At 42.9% G+C, this 12,473-nt stretch overlaps 1 protein-coding gene across 45 annotated transcripts in view; it reads left to right on the top strand.

The window, feature by feature from the left end:
* Nucleotides 1-70: 70 nt before the first annotated feature.
* Nucleotides 71-12,473, top strand: part of DZANK1 (double zinc ribbon and ankyrin repeat domains 1) — a 68,015-nt gene continuing 55,612 nt past the window's right edge. For 29 of the 45 annotated variants that reach the window (XR_014832876.1, XR_014832877.1, XR_014832878.1 and 26 more), the window contains exons 1-4: nt 71-237; nt 1,746-1,862; nt 5,367-5,520; nt 11,141-11,255. Coding sequence is in view for 17 of the 45 variants with exons in the window: in XM_021078191.2 (XP_020933850.1) it covers nt 1,754-1,862; nt 5,367-5,520; nt 11,141-11,255 (378 nt within the window). In the remaining 28 variants the exon portion in view is untranslated. Of the gene's footprint in view, nt 241-1,745; nt 1,863-5,366; nt 5,521-11,140; nt 11,256-12,473 lie in introns of all 45 variants that reach the window. The other 16 variants (XR_014832879.1, XR_014832868.1, XR_014832873.1 and 13 more) reach the window with 1 other exon arrangement.

The following is a 12,473-nucleotide window of genomic DNA, read 5'->3' as shown; positions in this document are numbered from 1 at the left end:
GGGGCGGAGCTAGTTGCTAGGAAGCCGAGTTCCCGCCAATCACCGGCCCAGCTGTCAGTGGGCGGGGCGCGACTCGCAGCGTCTGTGGTAACCCGGACTGCAGTGAAGGAGAGGGCGAAGGGCGTTGAGCTGTGGGCTGTCTGCCTGGGGGCGGCGGAGGTACCTCGGGGGGTCCCAATCGGTTCCCGGTGGTCAGAGGAGGAGGAGGAGGATTGCATCCCTCACTCCAGCTGAGAGGTAGCGAGTGTCCTTGACTGCATCTGAAGGGCGGGGATGGGGATCAGACGGGGTTCCAGATCCCGGCGGTGAGGGGCAGTCTGGATGCAGGGATGGGGGTGGGGAATGTTGTTGACGCCACACTGCCATTTGGGCCTAACGGATCGGTTTATTTCTTGATCCCCTACGCTCGGGGCCCACTGGCCTGCCCACTGTCGGCCTTCCAAGGGCAGCTCCTAGTCGCCGCGCGAATTATTCCCTCCGTAGCTGCTTTTATTTTGAGCTAATTGTAAACAATTTTAATTTCAATTGCCTCTCACTTAGATGAAAATGTGAGGATGGGTAATCTCCAGAGCCCAGCCACCTTTCTGGAAGGGTATTTTTGCTCTACTATCTGAATCTGCAATTTACGTTCCTAGCCTCCGACCTGGAATTATCCAACCAGGCGTTAAATTCCCTGCTTGAATTTAATTATCTCACCTTTGGGTTACAGTCTCTGACAATCCTCAAAGCACAGAGATTTTCAGAGCAACATTATTTAGAATAGCAAAAACCAAAACTAAAGAGAAACTAGCAATAGCTTAAATGCCTAATCACAAATTGATAAGATTATGTAAGTACTTGACAAATTGTAAATAATAGCAGGGGTTGCAAGAAATACACTATAAAAATTTAGTTTTTATATAGGTTTTTATTAAGTAAACCTGTGCATCTATTATCATTGAAATTTGAACAGACCTTCTGAGATGTAAATGGTTGCTGCATTAAGGTGTGGTGTTTTTTTTTTTTTCATGAATCCTTTAGGCATTAAAAATTATGAACCTCCCTGACTCCCAGGGAAAAGATCACTAAGGCTTCCATTCTCATACTTAATTATTTATAAATACAGTAGATGGAGCAGGAGCCTTTTGTGTTTCTTGCTCACTTTTTATATCCATGCCCATTTTCTTCCGGCTGTTGTTCTTCTGAAATGTCTTGGCAAATTTCATATGCAAGATCGAATTGGTGACAACCATAGGGGTTTGAACCTGGAGCTGTCCCCAGAGAGCTGGCTCTAAATTAGCATTTCATGCCACGTACACAGCTATTTCTGTGCTTCTTATGTGCTGACTTGCCCTGTAGCCAAGAGAGGTGGCATACTCATAAGAGACAGGAGAGGATTGTGATGATGCAGGGTTGCTTATGTCAGTTCATCAGTGAAGTCAGTTCATCTGCTCCAATGCATTCATTTAATTTGCCCATTTAAAATAATTCTATTCCCCATCCCATACATTCATACTTTTCCCCCAGAAGTGGGATAAATATTTAGACAATCAAAACCCCACACAAGATCTCAACAGCAAAAATACAGCTGAAACAATAATCCCTTCAATTAAAAATAATATTTGTAGATGGTATATTAACAGTATTCTCTTTAGTTTTTGCTAGTTTTACTGTATTTGGATGAGGTACTTCTCTCCAGTTTTTGTGTTCCGATACAGGAATTTATTGGAATTTTGTTTCATCCACTTTTTTTTTTGAAATGTAAGGAGGGAAAATGACTGCTGGTTCAGTGTGTGTTCCTCAAATCATACCACTGAGGGTGCCTCAGCCCGGAAAAGCCAACCATGAAATTGATAACAATACACTTTTGGAAATGAAATCAGGTAAGAATCAAATGTGCTTGAAATTGTTGCAAATAGCATTGCCATATTCTTTATCTTCATCTGGTTGTTGACTGATTTCTTTACATGCTTTCTGTAGTCAGGATCTTGCGAAGTTTGTAAAATTTCCAAAATTTGAAATTATGGTGGTTTATAGTGTGGTATTTATATAGCATAAAACGGATGGCTCTGAACAGCCTTCCATTTGTGTAGGTACATAGTTGCAGCAATGCCTTGCCTCACTTTAGCCAGGATAGGATGTCCTGGTGCTCCCCCAGTCTTTCCCAGGAGTCTCAGTATTTTTCCTGGAATGACAGGTTTGACCTACCAACACAGGCTTTCCACTCTGGCAGATTGGAGAGTGAATCTTGGCTTTGACAGCTAGTGACCTTCAGCACTTTGCTTAGCCTTTCTGAGTCTCCCCTTCCTCATTCTAAGACAGTGACAATATCATCTACCATTTAGAGCCATTGAAAAAAAGATTAAATGGGAGTTCCCGTCGTGGCGCAGTGGTTAACGAATCCGACTAGGAACCATGAGGTTGCAGGTTCGGTCCCTGCCCTTGCTCAGTGGGTTAACGATCCGGCGTTGCCGTGAGCTGTGGTGTAGGTTGCAGACGCGGCTCGGATCCCGCGTTGCTGTGGCTCTGGCGTAGGCCGGTGACTACAGCTCCGATTCAACCCCTGGCCTGGGAACCTCCATCTGCCGCGGGAGCGGCCCAAGAAATAGCAACAACAACAACAAAAGACAAAAAAAAAAAAAAAAAAAAAGATTAAATGAATTGATATTTGATGTGAAGTGCACAATTTCTGGCACATGGTAGTGCCAGAATAAATCTTAGCTATTTTTGCAGAAATAAAGCAGTGAATATATTCCTATTAATGCCAGGAATGCACACACACACACACCCCACACGATTAATATAAGGAGAAGAAAAAGTTCTATAGATAGAACACAAACAAATTCTTATTTAAAACAGACTCTGTTTGGCACTACATAGATGGACCTAGAGATTATCATATTGAGTGAAATAAGTCAGACAAAGACAAACATCATGTAACACCTTATATGTGGAATCTTAAAAAAAAATCATACAAATGAACTTATTTATAAAACAGAAAAAGACTCCCAGACATAGGAAACAAACTTATGGTTACCAAAGGGGATACTGGGAAGAACGGGGGATATAAATCAGAAATTTTGGATTAATGTATGCATTCTACCATATATAAAATAGATAAACAACAAGGACCTGCTGTATGGCACAGGGAACTATACTCATTATCACCTATAATGGAGAAGAATCTGGAAAAGATTGGTGTATATGACGGTCACTTTGCTGTACACTTGAAGCTAACACAACATTGTAAATTAACTATACTTCAATAAAAAAAATGACTTTGAGACTCCAGTTATATATTTTAATCACTGATATGCATATAAATGTTTATCTCTGTTGATGGTATGACACTTGGACTTCCCAGACTGAGAGTTCCAACTAAGAATATATTACATTATACTGTGTCTCTCTTTATCTTAAAAGCTGATATTATTTTAAACAATTCTCAAACCAAAATACAAATTTTAGCACATGTGCCATGACCCTCAGGAGAAGTTGAGTGGTTATTGAGGAATGATATGAATGTTAAGGCATCCAAGGTTTCTAATAAATAAAAAGTTCTGTGATTCAGTGACAATAATAATAATAACCCAGTAGAAAAGTGGACAAAGGATGTGAAAGGACATCTTATAGGAAAGGAAATGTAAACATCTTTTAAACGTGAGAATATGCTCTGACTCAGGCCTTCACCTACTTGCTGAGCACACTTTATCCTCTCTTTTATTTACTCCGTTGCATTTAATCACCACTCAACAGATTTTATGTAATTGTTTGTTTACTGTTTGTGTGTTTTTCCTAAAAGCTCTATAAGAGCAAGGACTTTGGTCACTGGTGTATCTCCAGTGTCTAGAATGGTGACTGGCACGTAATAGGTACCTGATAAATACTTGTCAAACGGATGAGTAAATCTTACTCAAAATGTAAGAAAGGTAAGTTAAAATGATGAGAGACTTTTTTTTTTTTCAACCCTAGGAACATGTAAAAAAATATTGGCAAAAATAAAAGAAAAAGGGGAGTTCCCATTGTGACTCAGTGGTAATGAACCTGAGTAGTATCCATGAGGATGCAGGTTCAATGGGTTAAGGATCTGGTGTTGCCATGAGCTACGGTGTAGATTGCAGACTTGGCTTGAATCCAGCATTGCTGTAGCTATGGCTGTGGTGTCGGCTGGAGGCCACAGCTCTGATTTGATCCCTTGCCCATATGCCACACCTGTGGCCCTAAAAAGACAAAAAAAAAAAAGGCGGGGGGAAGAAAAACCGATTACACACGCTATGGCTGAGATTGTGGGTGAATGTGGGTGAATGGGCATTTCCATGCTTTTCTGGTAACGGTGTAAATTGTCTCATCATCCATGGAGGGAAGTCTGACAGTGTTAAGCAAAATCACAAATACATATAGCTTTTGACTCAACAGGACTAGTTCATATTTTACAGATATACTTATAAAAAGAACTCTTTACAGGAGTTCTTTAGCTTATAATAGTTAAAGAAAAAGGAAAGAAGAAAGGGAAAAGAAAACACTTTAGATGTTCATCTGTAGGGATTGGCTGTTTGCCATGATTCAGCTGTAGACAGAATATGATGCAGCCGTAACAGAGAATGGGATGCTTTTTAGGTAACAGTATAGGACAATATCCAAGATATTTTGTTAAATGAGAAGACAAATGTGTGGAACAGGGTAGGACATGCCACCATTTACAAATTAAAAACGAGGAGGAAATAAGAATATGTACGTGTATGCTTTTATAGGTGTAAAATATTTTTGGAAGGATAGTCAATATTATTGGTTGCCTTTGGATAGCTGCTGTCAGGGGTGGGAGAGAGAGTTTTAATTGAATATCCTTTTTGACCTTTTGAATCATGAATTTACTGCCTTTACCTTTTTCCCTAGAAGTGCAGGAATCATTTGCCAAGTCCAAATGAAATATAATAAAAGCATTTCTTAAGCAGTGCTCAAAAAAGAAAAATTAGCTTGTTTTTTAAGTAGGTATTGTGGATTTAAAGTTCACCCCTGCTTGAGTCATATCAGTGCTCTGTTGGAGAGACAAAATACCAGGGCAGTTAAAGAGCATGGGCTATGGATCCAGCTTCCCATAATAACAACTCTGCTGTTATTGAACAAGTCTCTGGGCTTCACTTTCCTCATCTATAAAGTGGCTATAAAATAGGACGCATCATCTCATAAGGTTGTGTAGATAGAATGAGGTAATTCCTGTAAAGCACAGTGCCTGGCACAGAGAAAGAACTCAACTTATCATTAGTTATTGCCATTCATTGCTATAGGTATATTTTTAATAAAACTCATTGAACAACTGACCCATATCCATTAGTCAGAGGCTTGCTACTTTAGTGTTAATTCCAGTTATCCTGTTTTGGGTTTTTCAGACACCCCAGATGTCAACATCTATTATACCCTGGATGGCAGCAAACCTGAATTCCTAAAGAAAATTGGTTATGGCGAAAATAATACATTTAAGTACACGAAGCCTATTACCCTGCCTGATGGAAAAATACAAGTTAAAGCTATTGCAGTCTCTAAGTAAGTTAAGAGTGTATTGATGAAGATAGTTTATATTCATTATGTTTTAATTATTATGTTTTTGTTTATTTCAATGAGAATTGGGCTGGGTTAGAAGGACACTAGAGACAAAGTAACCTTAATTTCAGCATATGTCTTCTGTGTTTCATTTGTCTTCTGTTGAGTCATATTGTAAAGTGCACAAGTCAGGGGAACAGTTCCGTGAAATTTTGTGTATATTTGCACTGTTTTTAGTTTGAATTTCACATTGGGATTTGGGGAAGGAAGAACCTTTTAAGGGTTTAGGTCTTCCGAAGAGATGCGTCTGGCTCTGAGGAAAATTTGGTTTTCAGTGGATGGTTCTTTTATTCCCCAGGACATGGCCTCTGACCACCATGGTTCTCAATTTAATTCTGTATTGACTTCATTGGCCTTCAAAGCTAACATTATTTCAATCTGTTGGACATTAGCTAATTTATCCTTTTCTTCGTCATTTCTGTCCTAGTCAACAGCTTTTTTTTTTTTTTTTTTTTTTCATTTTCAAATATAGAAACACCACTTAATTTGGTATCCATCATTGCGGGTTGTAGAGAAGAAACCCTCAAATGCTTGGCAAGTTTGTATGTCTGTGATAGAGGAATTATTTTGTGAAACATGACAGGTTTGGCCACGTTTTCAGAACATTTTTAAGGCCTAAACCGATCCCTGGCTGGCGCAGGTAATTTAGAAAAGACTCCAGGCTCCCCCTGCTGGCTAAACTGCTGCATGACTTTTTTTTTTTTTTTGCTATTTCTTTGGGCTGCTCCCATGGCATATGGAGGTTCCCAGGCTAGGGGTCCAATCGGAGCTGTAGCCACCGGCCTACGCCAGAGCCACAGCAACGCGGGATCCAAGCCACGTCTGCAACCTACACCACAGCTCACGGCAACGCCGGATCGTTAACCCACTGAGCAAGGGCAGGGACCGAACCTGCAACCTCATGGTTCCTAGTCGGATTCGTTAACCACTGCGCCACGACGGGAACTCCATGCATGACTTTTTGATAAGAGCTGCAAATTCTACGCCAAGGATAACTGCTTTGGTATTTAAAATTTTTTTTAATAATAAAAAAAAACCCCCTTACACATTATTATACTTTATTGGAGATTGGAATATGAGACTTTTCCCACTTGCCAAACCATTTCTATTAAAACAAAGCATTTCAGTTACTAAAAATTAATAAATTGGAGTTCCCATCATGGCTCAGTGGTTAAGGGATCCGACTAGGAACCATGAGGTTGCCGGTTTGATCCCTGGCCTCTCTCAGTGAGTTAAGGATCCGGTGTTGCCGTGAGCTGTGGTGTGGATTGTAGACTCGGCTCGGATCCTGAGTTGCTGTGGCTCTGGCATAGGCCTGCAGCTGTAGCTCCAATTAGACCCCTAGCCTGGGAACCTCCGTATGCTGTAGGTGTGGCCCTGAAAAGACAAAAGAAAAAAAAATTTCTCAACTATTTTGGAACTGATGTCTTTTTATTTCTGAATATTTACCTAAGCAAAAAATGTTAGGGAGTTCCCATTGTGACTCAGTGGAGACTAACCCGACTAGTGTCCATGAGGATGCAAGTTCGATCCTTGGTCTCACTCGGTGGGTTAAGGATCTGCTGTTGCTGCTAGCTGAGGCATAGGTTGCAGTCATGGTTCGGATCTGCTGGGGCTGTGACTGTGGAGTGGGTTGGCAGCTGCCGCTCTGATTTGACTTCTAGCCTGGTAACTTCCATATGCCATAAGTGTGGCCCCTAAAAAATTTTTTTTAAGCACCTTGGGGCTCTTATTTACTTGAAGGTTCAAAAATTTTAAGAAATTAAAAAACTGATATGTAAGAAATCTGAGCTATTGCAAAAGAAATGCTAATGGAACATAAAATTATCAAAGATTGATCTGAAAATCAGTGAGCAAGGCAAATGAAGACGAAGACAACTGGAGATGTAAACAGTATTAAGCCAGAAAGACAGTTGCCTAGAAGAAAGCTATTTCCCAGTCCTCCTTGAAGCTAGCAACAGCCATGTCACCAGGTGTAGCCAGCAGATGTATGTGGAAGTGACATGGCACCTTCTGGATTGTGTCCTAAAGTGAAGAAGAGGTGGGCCTTGGTCCCTGCTGGCTGGAGTGTGGACGTAGTGGTCAGCCACACTGGGTCATGAGAACACAGCATGTGTCCCAGATATGGTGGAGCAACAGGGTGGAAACTCAACACTGGGCCCTGTCACCACGGCTTCTCTCTCCGTGCAGCTCTGGAAGAATTGCCCTCCATGCCAGCTCTCCTGTTTAAGCCACTGTTGTTTTTGTTCTGTGTTACAACAGCCAAGCCTATATCCTAACACACTAGCGACACGACTCAAGAAAATACTTGTGGAGAGCATACTCAAGAAAACAGGTCAACAATATCAGGTGTTTGCGAGTGTGGAGAAACTGGAACCCTCAGATAATGCCAGTGGGAATGGAAAATGGAAAACCACCATTTAGCAGTTTCTAAAACGTTAAACACATTTACCATATGACCCAGCATGTGTATCTATCCAAGAAAGATGTATCTTTCCAAGTTACATCTGTGTGTCTATCCAAGAGAGGTGAAAATACATCCACCCACATGGCTAGACCAGCCCTTACTGTTCTTATTATGATTGCAAGATACCTTAGCAATAATCATCAGGAAACTTTGAAAGAGACAAGGGTTATTACTTACAAGTCTTGGAAATCACATGGCACACAGTGAGGTCACAAGGAGAAAGGGAGGGAGAGGGAGGGAGGGAGGAGGAAGGATAGAAAGCACAAGCTTAGAGTTCTGCTTTCCTTTATCCTGGTTGGGGGGAGGGGCTAGGTTTCAGAGGTTCACTCAATTGGTGAATTTTTCTTTTTTTCTTTTTCTTTTTGTCTTTTTAGGGCTACACCCATGGCATATGGAAGTTCCCAGGCTAGGGGTCAAATTGGAGCTGCAACTGCTGGCTTGCACCACACCCACAGCAATGCCAGATCCTTAACCCACTGAGCGAGGCCAGGGATTGAACCCGCATCCTCATGGATACTAGTTGGGTTCGTTACTGCTGAGCCACGATGGGAACTTCCTTAATTGGTGAATTTTAAACATAAGAGGAACGTAATAACGCAGGAAGAGAAAAAATAAGTCAGCCCAAATGGTCAGTCATCAAAACCAACCAAGATCTCAAGTACAAAGGAGCCTCCAACCAAGATCTCAAGTACAAAGGAGCCTCCAACCAAGATCTCAAGTACAGAGGAGCCTCCGTGTGGGGAGGCAGCCTGGCTCTATATCTAGCCATGTTGCTGGCCACATGTTTACTCATACTTGCCGTCTTTAAAGTGGATGCCTCAGCTAGCAGTGCTTAAAGTCAGGCATTCTCCTTACAAAACAGAGAAAACCCAGTTGTCAGGGCCTGTACCACAAAGACATATGTGAATGGTCATAGCAGCATTATTCATAATAACCCAAAGATGGAGAAAATCCAAATAATTATCCACTGGGAAACGGATTAACAAACTGTGCTATAGCCATAAAGGGGAATATTACTCAACAGTAAAACAATAAAGAAACGACTCGTGCATGCAATTACCACAAAAATAAGGATAAGTGAAAGCAGCCAGATATGTAAGAAAAAAAAATATATATGTCTTTAGGGTGCACCTGCAGTATATGGATGTTCCCAGGCTGGGGCTGAATCAGAGCTGTAGCTGCCAGTCTACACCACAGTCACAACAACACTAGATCCAAGCATCATCTGTGACCTACACCACAGCTCAGGGCAATGCCAGATCCTTAACCCACTGAGCAAGGCCAGGGATTTAACCAGCATCCTCATGTCAGGTCCTGTGTCAGGTTATTAACCCACTGAGCCACAATGGGAACTCTCTGTAAGACTATATTTGCATGATTACATCTGTTTTAACTTTCTAGAAAAGGTAAAACTATGGTGACCAGGAGATCAGTGGTTGCTGGGGTAGGAGGTGGTAACAAGGAGTGACTACACACAGGCGCAAGGGAAATATTCTAAAACGACTATGGTGGTAGTTGCACAATTGTATAAATTTACTGCATATCAGCAAATTACATCCTTAGAACAGGTGAATTACATGTCATGTAAATTACACCTTAATAAATCTGTTTAAAAAAAAATAAAGATGGGAGTTAAGAATGCAACTACAGCAGCTCGGGCCTCTGTGGAGGTTTGGGCTCAATCCCCGGCCTGGCACAGTGGGATAAAGGCACAATTGCAGCATTGATTGCAGCTGTGGCTCAGGTTCAGTCCCTGGCCCAGGAACTTCCATATGCTGAGTGCGGCCATAAAATAAAAGTAAAGAAAGAAAGATGATAGGTGAGCTGCTGTTGCTGAGATGAAATCCCTGCCAGTTTTTAGTTATGGGTACCTCTGCTCTGCTTTTTCATGGAACTACTGTTGCATCAGAGAGGAACAAGATTAATTGTAAAAAATTATGAATAAATTGAAAACATGCTAGTATTTGAGAATGACAAGGCGGCATATACTATGCCACCCACACAGGGGAAATTCATGACCCACATGGAGTGACTGGTGTATAGGTAAAAGCCCCTTTTTGTTTAGAATAGTTTGAGGCATAAGGTATGAAATCCTCATGGTGAGTGAGGTAGATAGTCCTCCACTATGACCCCCCCAGGAAACCATGCCTCCAGTGTAGCCCCCCATCCCCACTTGAATCAAAGCTGACCCTGTGACTTCCTCCTGAGCAATGGAATGCTTCAGAAATGATGCAAAGTCCAGATCACAAGAAGCATCGCAGGAGTTCCCGTTGTGGTGCATCGGAAATGAATCTGACTAGGAACCATGAGGTTGTGGGTTCGATCCCTGTCCTCACTCGGTGGGTTAAGGATCCGGCATTGGCCACGAGCTGTGGTTTAGGTCACAGATGTGGCTTGGATCTGGCGTGGCTGTGGCTATAGCCGGCAGCTATAGCTCCGATTAGACCCCTATCCTGGGTGCCTCCATAAGGCGTGGGCACGGCCCTAAAAAGTAAAATAAAATAAAATAAAATAAAATATAAAATAAAATAAAATAAAGCATTGCAGTTTCTGGCTGTCTCTTGGGATGTAAATGCTGGGGGGATCCAGCCACCATGTGGGAAGTCTGACCTCCCCGAGGCTTCCGGACTGTGAAAAAGCCCAAGTTCACCACTTGGAGAGGGAGACAGAGAGAAGGAGAGGGATGACTGGTGAGCCCCCAGCTCTTCAGTGATCCCAGGCCAGGCTTAGACCATGACGAAGAAACCATTTTGCACGTCTGGCTGAGTTGGTCTTTCAGCCGACTCCAGCCCCAGCCGACATCTGATGGCAACCTCACGAGGGACAGCAAACCCTCAGGTGTGTGTTTTAAGACATTACATTTTGGAGTGGTTTGTTACGTAGCAATAGATAACCTGAGTGAGAACAAGGTAAGACTCGCAAAGTTGTATTTTGGTTTCTCCAATTTAAGATGTAATAAATTTAGTTGCTAGACTAAGGGACTTTGGTTGAGTCTCTCTCTCTCTCTTTTTTTTTTTTATTAGTCATCTTAATTGCCAGGTACTTTTTCTTTGAATCTTGATGTAACAGACTTTTCCCGTTTTAAATAACTTTCAGAGACTGCAGACAGAGCGCCGTTGTAACAAAGGTGTTTCAGGTGGACTTTGTGCCACCAGATGCAGCCTCTTCAGAAGACACTGTGGAAAATGCTCTCAAAGATTCTTCAAAGCAGGCAAGTAACGAAACTCTGAGGCACCCGGATCCTCACCACGTCCCTGGTTCCTTTTCTCAGTGGTCACGGCTTCCCCTTCACTTACCACCACAGTCATTTTATCCACATTAGGTCCTTATAATTGGGGTCAGTATCAGTCGTTGCACAGTATCTGCGGATTTCTCACCCACTGGTCGGTCCCTCCTCCACTCGCTCATGAGAGGTTCCTAGCAAGCATCCTTCTCTTCTGTGCCTCCCCTTACCTGTCGAAGAAATCGGAAACCTTTCACCTGGCAGCCCAGGTGATCACTTTCTGTCCTCAGGCATCCCTTCTTGCTTTGTGACTCCTTTGTTTATATTCCAGCCACACTAATCTGTGTGTGCTGTGTTGTGACTCTGTTCCCCTCGAACCCAGGCTTTGTCCTTTTACAAATGGTCTGGTTATGCAATTCCTTTGCTCCTCGTCGGTCTCCTGTACATTGTAAGCTCTTGGGGCAGAGAACACGTCTGCCAAACTCAGTGTGATGCCTGGGGGCAGGTAGGAGTGTGCCGTGCATGTATATTTGTTGAGTAGGATGCATCAGAGAAACCCTCAGTGAGCAGAGCCTTCAGTCATGTTCAAATCTTCATCCGCAAATAGCTGCAAAGCCTCACCTCTTTGGAGAATGAACTGGACCCATCTAGAAAGGACATTTGAAACATTAATCCCTAGGTTCTGGGCATCAGTGAGACAGATCCCAGGGCCAGAGGATGGGCCAGTTCACTGCAAGGCAACCAACCAAAAAATCTCAGCCACAAAGGACTTGCTGGGGGTGATGAGAACTTTTGGGGAGTCCCTTCAGCCCAGCGATGGACCAGGGGCCAGAGAGGAGGCTGTGGGATCACAGCAGTGGGTGCAGGCATAGTGTGGGCATCAGGGAAGGGCTCTGTGCTGGGCAAGGGCAGCTCACAGAGGCTGAGCATCCATGTATCAGCAGGAGCTCAACTTGAGCCAAGCAGAAGGGACTGAGTCTGAGGAAAAGAACGTCCAGAGAAAAGAATGTTTATGCTTCTTCAGGACCCTGTGTGGTCAGGTGGTGGCCTGAGCCCACCCTGTCTTTGCCCCCTGAATCGGGTGGTCCCTCAGTTATTCCTCGGACTCCGTGATTGCCACGTCCTGCCTGCATGTGTTGCATCCTGCCTCCAGTCTTGGCCACTTGATCTGGTGGAGCTTCCCCAGCAGAGGTACTGCCAGCCAAG

The sequence above is a fragment of the Sus scrofa genome, chromosome 17 (genome assembly GCF_054392235.1).
Source record: "Sus scrofa isolate SSC_HxYL_T2T_F1_AM1 chromosome 17, Sscrofa_HxYL_maternal_Yorkshire_Landrace_v2.0, whole genome shotgun sequence".
In the NCBI taxonomy this organism is placed as follows: domain Eukaryota; kingdom Metazoa; phylum Chordata; class Mammalia; order Artiodactyla; family Suidae; genus Sus; species Sus scrofa.
The sequence above is the reverse complement of the archived record's forward strand: the minus strand, read 5'-3'. Positions and strand labels throughout refer to the sequence as shown.